The sequence below is a fragment of the Psammomys obesus genome, unplaced genomic scaffold (genome assembly GCF_907164565.1).
Source record: "Psammomys obesus unplaced genomic scaffold, mPsaObe1.curated_primary_1811, whole genome shotgun sequence".
NCBI classification, from domain to species: Eukaryota; Metazoa; Chordata; class Mammalia; order Rodentia; family Muridae; genus Psammomys; species Psammomys obesus.
The window spans coordinates 4,295,811-4,312,103 of record NW_026590767.1 but is presented as its reverse complement, the minus strand read 5'-3'; the positions used below and the strand labels follow the sequence as shown (position 1 = coordinate 4,312,103).

Here is a 16,293-nt window from a genome sequence, read left to right as displayed (position 1 = left end):
TTCTTTCTTTGCTTGGCATGATCTGATGTTTAGTTCTCGTGCCTATGGTGGCTATGGGCCAGCCAGCCCTCTTTACACCATTTGCTTAAACAAGAGTCTAAAATCAAGGAAACCTGAATCAAGCCCTTCTGTGTGACCTTGAAAAAATTCATCTTGCCGCCTTTTCTACATTGGAAAATCAGAACTTGCTTCTGCCAGCAGAGACTTAAGAAAGTGGGGGAGGCCCCTGTAACCTATATCCATATCACTAGGGACTCGTAAGGCTATTTTGATTTCACCCCGAGACCGAATAGACAGTACAGGGCCACTGTTTCATGTGTGTTCTGGCTTGTGGGTGTGTGGCTTTATTTCATCAATGAAATATTGACGAGCTGGGCATATTGCACATGCCTATAATCTTAGCACTTTGCGATAGCAACTTTGAGGACAACTTGTGCTACGTAGCAAGTTCCAGGCTAGCCTGGGCTACATAATGAGATCCCATCTCATTATTCAGAAGGTTTTTGGTGTTGTTTTTGTTGTTGTTCTGTTTTTAAAAGCAGTATTGAAAGCCAGTTACGGAAAAGTGGCTGACTGCCAGGCTAGAGATGGAGGTTACTATTCATTCTCTGCCTTTAGGCCAGTCCCCAGGTCCATTGCTGGGAAGTCTACTCTGTGACCATTCTAATTACCATAGCACTCACTGAATGTACTCCACATGGGGATGGGGGCCATACCCCAAAGGGATCCCAAGGGGATCCTGAAGCCGCACACTACCACCCTTTCCTCCCCCACAGCTGCACAGTGGAGGCAGGTACTCTCCAGGAGCTTTCCAGGATGCTCCACCCAGTCAGCCCATGACCTGGATGGTCAGGCCTTGATTTAAAGGTTATGGGTAAGCCACCACCCCCAGGGATAGACAGCCTGGATGGCTTGACCTCACAGGGGCCCCAGCAGCCAGGATGGAAAAGTGAGTCAGCAGGACCAGTGGTGCTTCAGAGTCCTAAGCCTTGAACAGGAAGTTCACCGAGTTCTGGTAGCATGGTGCCAGGAAGGCCTGCCCAACTCCCTTTCTTCTGTGAGGTTTGTGCGTTTTAAGATTCCTCCCTGGCTAAGTCCTGAGATTTCATTCTGTAGCTGAACTGGACTGTCACGGCCACAGGTAGAAGAACCTGAGGCAGCACTGGCTCGTACGTGAGGGCCTGTGATGGGAGCTCAGAGCAGGGTGGCAGGAGGAGGGGGGGCGTTCCTCCCCTGGAGGTGGTCGTTTCTCCCCTGGAGAAGCCTGCTGACTGTGAAGTAGGTTTGTAGACAATTTTCCTTTCCAGAAGTCCACTGAGGAGTCTCCAGGGACCTGGCTGCCACACGGGGAAGCGGTGAGCTGTCACGGAACCTCACTCATAGGGAAACTAACAGTCCTCACACCTAGAGAGAACTGGTTCCACAAGCCCAATGCCCACACCTCAGTGCTCAGGGACCACTATGAAGAGGCAGGCCACCGGGGAGACAGGACTTGCAGCCCATCGTAGCGAAACCAGCCACAGAGTTTGTGCCCGTGCAGGTGCACTTTGTCATGCCATTCCTGGTCAGTGTCTGGTAATGTTCTTCCGGGACCACCGCCAGTCTGTGCTGACTGGCTTCTTGTGTATGACAAGGAATCCATTAGAAGACATTTCATTTCGGAGCACCAACAGAGGTGACGGAACCTCAGTATCAGAATCACCCAGGCAAGGATGTCCCGGAGAAGGGCAAAGTATCTTGTCATTTTCCTCTGGATGAGCGCCCTGGACAAGTTGCAGAGATGTCTGGCCCAGGTTCTTTGTGTGGCGAGTTAAGTGCCAACAGATGCTGGTCTTTCTGGGGTGGCAGAGTAGTCTGGTTTCCTATCACTGAACTGAAAACTCAACAGTGTTTCTTTCCCCAGGAGGCAGCATACCCAAATACATACACACACGCACATGCTAGCTTAGCAGCAGTCACTCGGGGAGCCTGCAGAGCCCATGGCTACGGCTCAGGTTGGAGCAGCAAGCAGCTGTGCACCAGGTGGGTGGCCATAGTGCCTATACGCTTCTAATCTGGGAGCGTTAGCAGGGCATTCTCGTGGTCATCCCTCTCCCAGAACTCTTAGCTTCAGCAGCTTGAAGCCTCCCCACCATGGCTCACTCAGAGAGCATTCTAGCCTCCTGAGTTTCGGCGGCCTCAGTCTCTCCAGGAGAGGCCCGGTGACGAGCTCCTCAAGGGCTTGTACCGTAGCAGTGGGCTAGTCCCATATACCATCTTTGCCTGTCATTGGGCCCCGCTGTGGACCTGACTACTCCCTTGCCCTTCGGGGGTGCACCTGTTAGCTTTTGCCCCCCAGCAGATCATTCTAGAAATAATGGTGACCTCTCCGCCAGTGGTTCTTCATGCTAGGCATTTTACAGTACACTGTTCTCAGAATCAGGCACAGCTTAGGCCTAAGGTTTGAGGGGATTATGGGATCCTCTTAGTGGCCACTGCCCTGCTGTGCAGCTACTCTAGTGGCTTAAGCTTAGGTTGGTGGTCTTTGCCGCCTTCTCCTAGGGTATCCCCACAGGACCCTGCTTCATTCCAGGCTCATCTTGTTTCTTTGTTGGCTAAACACTGACCATCAAGCTCCTTTCCAAAGAGAGGTCAAGGTCACTAGCAGATGGCAGAGAGATTTCAGCAGGCTTTGGTGGCATGGTGCACACTGGTTCTGGGGCATTGAATCCACAAGGCCTTCAAGCTCAGGATTGTGCCAACAAAAGCTGAGGTTTCTGAAAACAGTGGTTTTCTGATCTCTGAAAAGGTGTGCCATAAAGTGGTGACACTTAGCATGACATCCTATCCAAATTGGCTGCTCCTTGCCTCTCGGAACGCCACAGGTTTACTGCTCTCAGAACCTTTCTGCTGTTGTGTCTATCCCGGCATCGGTGGGCTGCAGACAGTTGTGCAGGGAGCTTAAATGTGTTGGCAGAGCAGTGTGGTCATGTGCTGGGTGCTTTAAGGCTGAGCCACATACAGGAGCTCATTTGACTTTACGTCAGTATCTAGCCCCCAGCTTGACCTAAGTCCCAATGTTGAGTTTGTTATTTTGAAACCCAAGCCCCCACCTACCTACCCACCCAACACACACACACACACACACACACAACCACCAGCACACACATTCTGTTCTGGTTTTTCACCTTACTTTCTAGATGCCATTGTGTCCATTTAGGAGAGTCTGGTCATACTGGAAAGTGGCCATATAAACAGGAAGAAAGCTATACCAAGGGGAAGACTTGTCTTAGGATCCTGGGAGAATCTACTGGGCCTCCTGGGGAGTTTACCTGGCAGGTGACAGGGCCTCCTAGATAGATCTCCTCTGCTAGTTCCACCTTTTGACCTCATGCTCCTGTGGGCGATGCTGGTGGCCATATGGTCTTCCCAGGTTATCTCATGGGTCTCAGAGCAGTAATGAGACCACGTACAGGCTCAGCTTCTTGCTAGGTCCTCAGCACTCTTGTGGACACATTTTTATCTTGGACTCTCTATAGTGACCTTTTAAACTAACTGCCTTGCCCTTGCCATTCCTGGGTGTGTCCCTTAGGTTTTGCTGCACAGCAGATTAGTTTAAAAATCATGGCCTGCAGGAAGCACCCTGCCTCAGAAAGTCCAGGACGGCTGACGGAAAACATTAGGGAATTCCCGCAGCTAACTTCAGCATCTGAAGTTCAGGATCTGTCTGGGCGCCCTCTTGTCAGCTCCCTGGTCTCCAGCTCTTCTTGATCCCGGCTCTGCCAGTGTGATGCAGCAGGACTTACTTGCCTGTAAGGGGAAGCCACTCGGGCAGGCTCATGTGGCATAACATCCTCTGGAGATAACTCAGAATTCAAGGACACATTCCAACTGTACTAAGGACCCAGTGGGGCTGACCTCACATGGACTGCCCTGCTTGGCAGTAAAGTATTCCTATTCTCGAAGTCCAAAGGCAGCTAGGTTCTTACATATTTTAGGTTCTTTTATTTTATATGTATGGGTGTTTTTTTAGTTAATTTATTTTTTTCTTGCATTTATATACGTATAGGCAACAAGTGCAGGCAGTGCCTGTGGAGGCCACAAGAGGGTGCCACAGCTCCTGGAACTGGAGTTAAGAGGTGGTTGTCTGTCAGCATGGGGGGGCAAGGAAGGGAGCCCAGATCCTCTGCAAGAATCTGTGCTCTTAGCTGCTAAACCATAGCACTCCATCCCCTGCCTTTAGGTTCTTAATGCGCAAAACAGAAAATGGAAAGTGGGTCTCAGAGATACAGGGCAGGGTTGTGGGACAGGATCACCACATTCCTTTCCTTGTAACACTGCTGTGAGAAGCACGCCAGCAATGGGCAGATGCCAAGCCTTCCTGCCACTAAAGCACTGAGGGCCATTCATGTGCCGTGTTAATGTTAATACTTCAGACTGTATTGTGTCCATAACATCTGATTATTTTAAGGGAGTTGATGGTTCATCGGCTTGTAGCTTTGTATGTTAGGTGAGATCGTGTGTTTCTGGATATGCAGGGTTGTGCTGAAATACAGTGCTGTTTTTCTGTCCACAGTGGCATGGAGCCTAGGCGGCCAGAAAGCTGCAGGTGTGTCTCAGGAGGTCACTTGGGGCCTACAAGGCCTTTGAACCTTGAACCTGGCTTTACCTGAGTGACCACACAAATCTGAACAACTCAGCCTGGTGCTGTCTTTGGCTTTCTCTAACTTAAGCAATTACACTCACAGTGTTTCAGCTCTAAGCACCGTTGCACCCAGGGACCCGCAGCAGCCTGGCCGCGAGCCACAGCGCCATGGTCTCGGGCACATGAGCAAGGCCCATGTTGTGTGGAGGCAATCCTGGAGTCAGCCAATGATTGACACCAGGGGAACTGGCTGAGCTCTCTGCCCCGCATCTGATGCTGGGTAGGCCGTCAGCAACAGGGCAGGTTACTGTAGCGAGCCTGGCTATTGCTGAGCAGAGCGCCTCTATGGGAAGGAGTAGAGGGACACATTGTCATTTTGAATAGTCACCAAACACCTTGTCATCAGCTGCCTCCCCAGCGTGGAAGGTTGGAAATGACGACAGTGTCACCAGGCCCTTGTCAGTCTTAGGGTTTAGCTATGTGGGGAAGGCCTTGAGCAATGGACAGTAGCTGGGAATCTAAACTCTGTTTTGGAAGGAGTCCTCATTAAGGACTGTGCCTTGGGCTTCCTTCCCCCAAATTCCCCTAGCTGTTGAAGAAATGAGCCGTGGCTCCAGGCTGGAGGCCAACTGGCCTGGTTGCCGCCTCTGAAGGGTCATCTGTATGTCATGCCAGTGTACTTTACACTGAGTTGTGCCCACAACACCCGAATAATGTTTTAAAATGGCTCACTTTGTCAAAACTGTAGAAAGAGATGGGCGGTCTGCTGGCCTGTGTGTTGAGGTCATCCGTGCTCTACCTCAGGTTTTGTGCTTTTCAGTATGCAGTGGACAGGTCCCCCGTCGTCCTGTTCATACCTTGTGCCAGGTGGCTCCTGTAGAGCTGGTCCTCAGCCATTCTACGCCAGGTTCCATGCTGTCACTGTCTCCTACCCTTCCACTCCTGTTCAGTACCCTTCCCCATCCAACAGGTCTCTCTGTTGCCCCTTGCTCCCTCCCCACCTTTGCCCTGCTATTAGCGGTTTCTTCACTGGGCCCCATACCTCTAGCCTTGACCAAGTGTACCATGGACCCACCTCAGCCGAGGGAAAGAACAAAGGATGAGATTCACCAAAGAAAAAGAAGCCGAGTCAGGGAGGGAGCTGATTGCTAGGCAACCTGGAGCTTGTTACCTGGGTAACAAATGGTCTGGTACTGCGAATGGATGTCCTGGATGGTGGCTGTTGGCCACTCCACGTGCACTGGATGGCTCTAGATCCTGGCCTGTTCCTGGCACTGTCCACCTTCTCGAGGTGGGGTAAATTACTACTTAATTTATACCTAAACCTCTGATTTGGTTGCAATGAGCCAGCCTGCTTCTTAGGAAACAGTGGGGAGTTCTTTCTTACCTATGGTCTGGTATTGCCAGCCCTTCAACCCATGTGCTTGGAATGTGGCCATTTATCCCCTTTCTTACTTAGTGAAAAGAAGGAAAGGCTACTGTCACAGTCTTATGCCTCAGCTTGAATGCTCATCTGGTTCTAGACTGCTCCATGGCTGAATGACAAGATGAATACGTGTATAACCGTGTGATGTGAAATCACCGCCACCTCACTTCCCCCTCTGTGACCGAGGGCATGGTGGCCACCTCCAAGCATCTCATGTTGACCTAGTAAGAATAGAGGGAGTATTAAGGCCTTTTGTCGTCTCACAGGGATAACCTGTCAATTATATGAGCCATGGGCCAGTGAGGACTTGGGGTGTGAAAGGATTTTAGCATTTGGGGCCACTCAGGAACCCTTCTCTATGCGTCAGGGGCTCAGGAAGGCAGCTGGTACACACTAGGAATGCCTCAATATCAGAGTCTGAGGTGGTCCATGATTCCCCTTCAACCCAACCTGCCTTTCTGAGACAAAGACAAAAGCATTTTCTCTTATCTGGGCTCTCAGTGTGTCCTGAAATCGTGCAGGTTTGGTGTGAGAATTCCACCCGCTGTGCCACCGTGGTTGGTGGTGAGGGTAAAGGAGGAAGATGGACACAGCTCTGAGGCAAGCATGTTCTTCGTCAGCTTCTCACTGGAGAAGGCCAGCTATGTGAGCCTGTGTGAGGATCCCGTATGTCCACGCCCCTACCAAGCAGTTAGTTCAAAGGCAGCCCAGGAGCTTGGGTTGGGAGGGCTGTCTTAGGGTGTCTGTGATGAAACCTCGTGACCATAAACAACTTGAGAAAGTTCCAGCTTCCAGCTCTCAGGTCACAGCCCGAGAGGAATGGAGGAATGCTGTTTATTGACCTCCTTCCATGCATTGACCAGTCTGCCTCTTACAGCATCCAGGACCACCAGCCCGGTGGTGGTGCAGCCCACAGTGACCTGGGTTCTCCTGCACCAATCCTTAGTCCAAAAAAAAAAAAAAATTCCCTGTAGCAGACATGGAAGACTGAAGGTGAACATGCGTGTGCAAAAGCCTCCTGCTTTAGGTACCCTGCTAGTGCCATAAAGTCCACGTGGCGCCTTGAACAGCCCGAGTTCCCTTTAGGATCTAAGGGAACACTTAACCTGCGGCAGCAGTAGGGACCACCACATTCTCCAAAACCTTGGACAGCCTCCGTGAGGGATGAACAGATCAGAAGGAAGGAGACCTTACCCCCTCTTGGACTAATGGCCTAGACTGTGCAAGCCTCTGCAAGAGGGGAGAGGGGCAGTAGCCCTGGCCAGAATTCTTCTTGTCCGGGCTGTGGGGCTTAGCTGCTGTGAGGCTTAAGTCGCTGTCTATCCATCGACCTGAAAGCTGTCCTGTTTCAGTTTTAGTTCACCACACTTGTCTCCTTGACAAGGAAATAGGCCATGCCCCTTCACGAAGTCACGTGGTATAGTGTCCCCACACAGCTGGGTCCAGAGCCTGAGGCTGTGTGGACTCCAGTCAAGAAAAGGAGGCCAGGAAGAGCAAAAGGAGCCCCCAGGCAGGTGACCCCGAGGGAACAGTGATGTTGATGAGGTGCCGCTGTGCTGGGCCTGCCCAGTCTGCTGCGTAGACAGATGAAGGGGAAGGTACCCGGATGAGCTGCATCCTGGAGGACCAGCAGAAGCGACACGCTGAGAACGCAACAGAGAAAATGCCACAGGGTACCACAGGGGCTATGGACCAATGCCATCCCTATCCACAGAACGGCCTAGCCTGTGGGAAACTGACCAGCTGTGGCTCTGTGTTCCTTTTGGAAATTTGTTCTCTCAAGCTTCGCCACACTGCCTGTCTTCATTTCCCTCACAGGGCAATGGGCTAGGGCTGCCTGCTTGTCTTAGGAGTTCTGGAAAAGACATTTCAGAACAGAGACACATGCATGTTTCTTCCTGTTTTACCTTACGCTGGCCTGTTTGTTTGGAGGCCCAGTGTACACGGGGAGTAAATGTAGATGGGCCTGTGCGCTGTGTGGGTGAATGAGCCTGCTGTGTGGCCTCAGTCTTGGGGCCGTGGGTGTGACTTAGAGGTAGCAGGCTACATTTACCTCCATATTGCCTTTATTTTTATTTTTAAGTGGTGTCTGGGTTATTAATATTACTGTATTTTGTGTGTGCGTGTGTGCATATGTGTTTGTTCACATGTGAAGACCATGGCACAACTTGGCGGGACTCAGTTCTCTCCTACACGGGAGTTAAACTGAGGTCATCAGTCATGGTGACAAGTGCCATTACCTGCAGCACCAGCTCACTGGCCAGAGTTTTACTTTTTGAAGCAATTCAAGTGAGTTGCACAAATGCTCCTATGGGTCTTAAGAATGAAGTGAGCTCATGCCCAAGCCTTGCACGACAGCCATTAAGCCTGTGACCTAGGGCCACTCCCACTCCCGCACTCCCCTTAGCTGGCGAAGATGTGTCATGTCCGTCCTCGGATATCACAACTGGTGCCACCAGACTTGTGTGTTCTCTGCTTGCCTTGTCATTGACCGCTGAGGTGGTCAGGGTGCCCCCTCAAGGCCATCGCACAGTGTGCTCACCGCACTTTCCCTCTCTCCTTCTAGGTATCCGCCCCCAGATCATGAACGGCCCCCTGCACCCCCGCCCCCTAGTGGCACTGCTGGATGGCAGAGACTGTACTGTGGAAATGCCCATCCTGAAGGACCTGGCCACTGTGGCCTTCTGCGATGCACAGTCCACTCAGGAAATCCACGAGAAGGTAGGTTACGCGCCACCCTACCTGGATGCCGCCAAGCCAGGCCATGTCAGTAAACACGGGGGTGCCATCTTTAGCATTCCTTAGCCCACGGTGCCACCCTCCAGCCTTGCTCAGCAAAGCTCCATACTGCCACATCTCCCTATACTTCCGCTAAGGCAGTCTCTGAGGGCGCCTGGGGGCTCTGACCTGTGATCTCCTGTCCCTACCACAGGTGTTGAATGAGGCCGTGGGCGCCATGATGTACCACACCATCACCCTCACCAGGGAAGACCTGGAGAAATTCAAGGCTCTGAGAGTGATAGTGCGGATTGGCAGCGGCTACGACAACGTGGACATCAAGGCTGCTGGGGAGCTCGGTGAGTCAGAGAGCCGTGCCGGTTACCTGGGAGCTACGCTGGGTGGGCACACGGCGGGGCAGTTGTCCCCAAGGCCAATTCCGGGGTGAGGAGGGGTCTCGTTTCCATTTTCCCTTGCAGCTGTAGCTTCGCCCCGTCTCCGCACTCCTAGCAGGCCGAGGGCTGAAAGGTCTTGATGAAGTAAGCAGTAGACTAGTGAGTTCCTCCCCAAGAGGACCAGTCAGCCCACCAAAACAAGCCTGGCACCCATGCCCAGGGGCCTTCCCAGAGAAAACCAGAGTGACAGGTAGAAAGCCAGACACCAAGGTGGAGTGCCTGAGTGTCATAGGGGACTCACTGTTCCCACCCTGGAAGGCCCAAGACACGGAACCTGGCCGGAAGGGGTCATCAAGAGAAGCCTCAGAGGCATAGTATTTGGTTGTGCCTGAAGTGTGACACCCTTTATCTATGAGGCTTAGAAGACCTACCTCAGGCTGGCTGGAAACCCAGGCTTTGGCTACAACAGCCTAGCCATGGTATAATGCCCATAGCCTGGGCCTGGGTTTGCCACCTGCTCCTGCCTCACCCCCGAGTGCTCCTGGAACTCCTAGGACAGGAAAGCCCTGTGTGTGTCATGCCTCACACAGTCATCTCTGCAGCAGGCCTGACGCCAGTTGTAGCACAGGGATGTATGCCTGCTCTGCAGGCGGCTGAAGCGGCCGTGATCCGACTTCCCCTTCCCAGTCTGCACCCGCACCTTGGAGACAGGTGGTACTTGTTTCCTCTCCGTGCATTTAAGGCTTATTATGTACCTGGACCCCAACGTAAGAACAGGGCAAAGAGACCTGTATCGGTGGCACCAGCCTGTGTCACAGCACATTCGTGCGACAAACAGCAGTCCTTCAGTTCCAGCCTTTCCTCCAGAGCCCTGGGGAATGAGGCTTCCTCTGTCCTCAGCTGACCACCCACGTCCATTTCAAGCTGCCGCTTCTCTGAGCTCCCTTACAGTGCACAGGTTCAAGCAGTCTTCAAAACCAGTTCAGCTCAGGAAAGATCTTGGACGGTCCTGCCAGGGTAGAGCTAGGGCCAAAGTACCCATCGGGTTTCTCCCTGCTCCTGTAGGCCTCAGAGCAGGGGCTGGAAAGGGAGTACTTGGTAGTGAGCTAAAACTTCCACCTGAAGGCCATGTTGGATTTGGGTATAGTGGTGACGACTGCATCAGACAGGGAGAGGGCCCCCACTGACCAGGTGACCCAACCCTTGACTCCGGAATAGTTCTCCATTTCTAACCATGGTACCTGGGGGTGTTGGGGTTTAGCTCACCTCTGGGCCTGGCCATTCCCCTTGCAGGGATCGCTGTGTGCAACATCCCATCTGCTGCGGTGGAGGAGACGGCCGACTCCACAGTCTGCCACATCCTCAATCTGTACCGGCGGAACACATGGCTGTACCAGGCCCTACGAGAAGGCACGCGGGTACAGAGCGTGGAACAGATCCGTGAGGTTGCCTCGGGAGCGGCTCGGATCCGTGGGGAGACCCTGGGCCTCATCGGCTTTGGTATGTGCATCTGGAGATGGATTTGGTGTGTGGGGAGGGAGAGGGTCAAGAAGAGTTAGAAAACCTGCTCAGAGGCAAGCTCTGCTCTACGAGAATGTTTTTCTGTTGCTGGTCAGTGGCCCAGCAGGAGAGTGCCCTCAGCTGTCACGGGAGAGGAGTGTGCTGGGTAAATTTCCCTGTGGCAGAGGGTAAAGGCTTGGCTGTGTGGTAGAGCAGGAACCTGGGCCGTGGGACCTGAGGGCTCTTGAATGCAGATGGCGCCCCAGCAGTGACATGAAGCCACTGGGATTCAAGCCTGAGGGTAATGCTGGACCATGGTCTTAAATTTCTTGTGAGAATGGGGCAAGACAGGAGCTTTCTGGACCTGGTTGTTGCTATAGAGATACTTGAGCAGAGGCCCTGGGAGTCTCCAGTACATATGGGAGGAACCAAGGGAAGTGTGAGCGGTGATGGGGGTGGGTGCATGCTCCTGTTGTAATCCATGCGGGCTCCAATAGGACCCCTAGCTGATTGCCGCTACTTCCCAGCCCCGTGACCAGCGAGGAATTACTTGGCTTTGCTGCCTCCACATCTGGTTCTGTCTCTAGAGAGTGAGGTAGCACCAGGGAATATATGGTTGCCACCTCTGAGACTTGAAGGCAACGTGAGGAACACAGGGGATAGTTTGATTCTGGCTTCCAGAAATTTTCCCAATTTGCATCACCTTTAGCTCAGAGCTAGCAGAGGGTCAAGGCTTCCGAGAGGAAGCTTGAAAAGAGGGAACATTTGCCGGCTTGCTCATCTCTCTGTTGGCTATGACCCCCTGGCCTATGGGGCAGTCAGGGTCTGAATTTCTGCGATCGGATGCACCCTCTGCTGGTATCCGCCCATGTTTCCTGTGGCTCTTAAGCGGCCTTCTGGATCTAGAGGCTTGGGATGGTCTCTGAGGCCGGGCGGCCGTGGGCTGCTCTGAGCAGCCAGGTAACTCGTGGGAAGCTCCTCTCCTTCCAGGGCCCTCAGATACACCCACCTCATGAGCGCTTTACTGGAGTGTTGGTGTGCTGAGTGCTGGCTTTCGGCTTCCCCGAGCCCTGGTGCTAGCTCCTATACATTCATGGCTACCGAGGTCTCCCTGGCTCCCTGCACAGAGCTGACCCTGTGGCCCCAGAACTGTAGTGGACAGACAGGAGGAAGGCTGTTCGCAGGCTGCAGTTAGCTCTAGCCAGCTGGACGGGGTCCGAGAGCATTCTCTCAGCTCTGCTGAAAAGCAGCGGGAGAGCCTCCAGTGAACCTGAAGCTGGGCCTGAGCAAGGCCTCTCAGGCTGCCTGCCATCTTGATAAAAACCATCTCGATGTTTGCCTGTCAGGATTTGCGTCTGTTTTAACTTACCATACAAGGTTTTAGATGCCATTACGACCTATCTTAATGTGCTTCTATTGAAAACTGGAACACTTCACGCCGTGTTCCCTTCGCGTGGAGCCCACGCTTAGCTGGATGGGTACTGCCGCAGTAGAGGTTCGGTCTTCACGTGGTCTGTGCCCTTGGGTTTTCTGCCACATGGACGTGTCTTAGTCAGAAGCTCCCTGGGTTGAAAGTAAAAGGCAGTGAAGAAAAGATGAGATACCCCCACTGGAAATGGCCCTGTGGGCACAGAGTATTCAGACCCAGCTTGGGGATCAGGCACCTTCTGTGGCTCCGAACCTGCAAAGGCTTCAGGTCACAGTAGAGGACGCCAAGTGCCCAGTTAAAAGAAGGAAGCATTATTCTCTTGGACATGGACTACCTGATGGGGTCCTCGGTCCCATGTTCTAAGGACGCCGCTGGGCTCCTGTCACTGCCACACTTCCTGCCTCCTTCCACTGTCCCAGTCCTGCCTGCTCCTCTGCCACACACTGCCGGGTGGCTAGTCCAGCTCTTGGCCAGCTGTGTCATTAAGGGAGATGACATTGAAACTGCAGCTGTCTCTGTCAGAGTGGCCTTATTACTCCTTCACAGTTAGCTGAGAGACAGATCCAAAACAGCGGGTGTGGTGGTGCACACCTTTAATCCCAGCACCCAGGAGACTGAGGCAAGCGGATCTTTGTGAGTCAAGGCCAGCCTGGCCCAGAGTCCAGGACAGCCAGGGCTCTGTTACACAGAGAAACCCCATCTCAAAAAAAAAAAAAAAAAAATCAGCTACTTTCAGGCATCTTCCCTTCTGTCCTTATTTGCAAACACGTTTCATTTCTGTGGGTCCAGTGTGGGTGTGCACCCGCAGAGTGCATTGGAGGTCCCGTTACAAGCAGAGCTGCTTCCCCGCTACCAAGTGGGTCAGACTTGGCATCACACCAACCCCTGCCCACACATTTGAGCAGGTTTTGTTGTTGTTGGGGGAGGGGGGTGTTTATTGTTGGGTTGATTTTTGTCTGTTTTTGAGACAGGGTCTCACTGTGTAGCCCTGGCTGTCTTGGGATTCACTATGTAGACCAGGCTGGCCCCAAACTCACAGAGATCAGCCTGCCTCTGCCTCCCAAGTGCTGGGATCAAAAGTGTGTACCACTATACCTGGGTCAAACAGGGTTTTAGATGAAAATGTACTTAGTAGTTTGCCTAGTTGATTCCTGTCCAACACCCATCAAAACTTGTTTTTAAGCTAAAAACTGGTAAAACGGAAGTGCTGTCAAGGGGGATCTGTGGGTTTGAGCAAAGGACAGCCACTGTGTGATTCAGAATGCCTTTCTGACCTGCTCTCTGACATCCATTATTAATTTGGGATTCCTGGACTAAGGGCTGGAACTGGGCATGAGAGTCTATCAAGCCTTAGGGCAGTGGAGTTTTCACCATCATCAGCCCCCTCTCCTCCCGAGAGGCAAATCCAGCAGACATTATGCTAGAAACACTGATGTTCACATTGAGAGCAACAAGGAGTGGCACTAAGAAGCCTGCTGCCCGAACAAAAATGAGAGAAATGACAGGCCCCGGGGGATATTGGTCCTGTTTGGACCTGAGGAAAGGACGCGTGGCATCCATTAGAACATTATAATTGGGTATTGGTTTGGAAATGTCCATGGTAAATAATTATTTCGAGGAATCCTTTGGGGCTGGCTAGGTGGTTCATCAGCTAAGAGTGTGTGCTACTCCTGCAGAGGGCCCAAGTTTGGTTCCCGGCACCCACACCAGCCAGCTTACAGTTGCCTATAACTCCAGCTCTAGGGAGGAATTTTCTCAGTTGAGGTTCCCTCCCTTCAGCTAACTCTAGCTTGTGTCAAGCTGACATAAGACTAGCCAGCACAGATGCCTTTTCTGGCCTCTAGGTAAGATTACAGACATATACATAATTTTTAAAAAAAAGTTGTGTTTTTTTTCTGTTGTTGTTTTTGTTTGTTTTTTTTTTTTTTAAACATCATCACTGCCAAGGAGACACATTCCGCTTTGGCATGGTACCTTGGTAGCACTTCCCAGCAAGGATGGTATCATATGTCAGGCTGTGGAGTGGAGCAGGGGGACGGCGCACAGATCTGCAGGCCCTACTCACCTGGACACTCTGTCTCTGCACAGGTCGCACAGGGCAGGCGGTTGCTGTTCGAGCCAAGGCGTTTGGATTCAGCGTCATATTTTATGACCCCTACTTGCAGGATGGGATAGAGCGGTCTCTGGGCGTGCAAAGGGTCTACACCCTGCAGGATTTGCTGTACCAGAGTGACTGTGTCTCCTTGCACTGTAATCTGAATGAGCATAACCACCACCTCATCAATGACTTCACTATCAAGCAGGTAACCTGAAAGCAGGTTCGCCTAGACCAAGCTTACACCCTGCCAGAGTTTACAACAGCACCCTAGACGGGCACATAGGTTCATGGGCACAGTGAAGTGCAGGGAAGTGTCCCTGGGGGAAGCAGTAATAGAGGTCAGGGCCCAGCTGGCTCCCATCCGTCCCTTCAGGCAAGCAAGTGCAGCTTGTGACCCTGATCAAGACTTCCCAGTGAGGCAAGTTTCTGCTTCTGAACTTCTGGGGCCTGCTGGGAACAGGACTTTTAAAAAGCAAGTATGTCTGGAAGTCTGTGGCGCAAGGCCATTTTCCTGGCTTGTAGAGAGGTCTCCAGAACCAAACAGAACACACAGCTCTTAAAATTGAAGGTGTTTATGCCGAAGATGAAATGGAATTCTTAGGCAAGAGATGTGCTTATGTGTATAAAGAAAAAAATTAAAATTAAAAAAAATGATTCCTGGAGGCAAACCAAACGACCAGAGTGATATGGGGAAAAGTAACTCAGGGCCCATGGAAACAGTGATATGGTTCGAGCCAAATTCCGAAGCAACTTCCTGCAGAGGCCACCAGACACAGAATTTGTGTGGTGCTGTACCCTTCCCACATTTAAACTCATGAAAAGTAAGTAAGTAGAAATAGATTTGTACTCTTGGGATAAAAAAAAAAAACCAAAAAACTTCCTAACCCCTTGCCCTGAACTGTCACCCACAGTTGAAACACCAGAACTACAAAGCTCCTAGCTTGCAACTTATAAGCTTCCATTCCAGAGATTCCCCCTGTTAGAACAGTGAGCTACAGCCATCTTCCCTTTCCTTCCGCAGATGAGGCAAGGAGCATTCCTTGTGAATGCAGCCCGAGGTGGCCTGGTGGATGAGAAAGCCTTAGCTCAGGCCCTCAAAGAGGGCAGGATACGAGGAGCCGCCCTGGATGTACATGAGTCTGAGCCCTTCAGGTATGTGTGTGGCTGGGTATGCCTCTCCTAGCTTCCTCCCGGGAACCTGGGGGGCCTAATTCCGAATCTGATCTAGCATTTGGAATTGGAAGCACTTCCCAAGACAAGTTCCTGGGTAGACAGTTCTGCAAATGGTGCTTAGAGGAGTCACTGTTTGGTTCTAGGGACTCTGCAGGACTGTGGAAAGATTCCTAAAGGACACGAGAGGGGAGAGGCAAAAACAGCAACATAGCTTTGATCTGTAGGCTCTGGAGTATTCATTCTGACTGAAAGGGATCTCTTACGTGGCTTTTTATTTTTTACTTTTTTTCTTCCTGTCTGGCACATCTGTTCCCATAGTTGTGGGAACTTGTTTGCCAATTCCCAACCCTAATGAACATGGGGCTTCCCTGCTCGCTGCTAACACACAGCTACTGTTCCACATGGCCTCCAGGCCTCCCATAATGAGTAGTAATTGTATTAAATGTCTCGCATTTTTACTGAATACATTTCCATTCGCCCCAGCTTTGCTCAGGGCCCACTGAAGGATGCACCAAACCTCATCTGCACGCCACACACAGCCTGGTACAGTGAACAAGCATCCCTAGAGATGAGGGAAGCAGCTGCCACTGAAATCCGCCGAGCAATCACAGGTGAGACCCCCCCACCCCCAACATGGTGCCACTGTCTCTAATCCTGCTGGTTAGAAGTGTCTGCTGAGTTAATTTTTATATGACCTCTGAACTAACTTCAAAGAAGAATCCAGCTCCCCAATTACAGAGGATAGCCAAAGACAGGCAGGAAAAAAAAAAAAAAAAGACCACTCCTTAGTGGCTAAGGATGAAGCCACGAAGTATAATAGGAAAGTCCTGTTACCTTAAAAATAGACAGACGGCTCAGCCTGAGTTCAATTCCAAGAACCCACATAGAAGAGTGTCCTCTGACTGCCAGGCACGTGCCACTCCGCACACA

The 16,293-nt window shown here is 51.8% G+C and overlaps 1 protein-coding gene across 4 annotated transcripts in view; it reads left to right on the top strand.

Moving 5' to 3' along the window:
- The window catches only part of Ctbp2 (C-terminal binding protein 2), a 126,781-nt gene that overhangs the window by 106,850 nt on the left and 3,638 nt on the right, over positions 1–16,293 (top strand). For all 4 annotated transcript variants that reach the window (XM_055608965.1, XM_055608963.1, XM_055608964.1 and 1 more), the window contains 6 exons: positions 8,617–8,771; positions 8,983–9,127; positions 10,457–10,663; positions 14,181–14,395; positions 15,212–15,342; positions 15,847–15,974. In XM_055608965.1, the coding sequence (XP_055464940.1) occupies positions 8,634–8,771; positions 8,983–9,127; positions 10,457–10,663; positions 14,181–14,395; positions 15,212–15,342; positions 15,847–15,974 (964 nt within the window). In that variant the 5' untranslated portion in view covers positions 8,617–8,633. The remainder of the gene's footprint in view (positions 1–8,616; positions 8,772–8,982; positions 9,128–10,456; positions 10,664–14,180; positions 14,396–15,211; positions 15,343–15,846; positions 15,975–16,293) is intronic.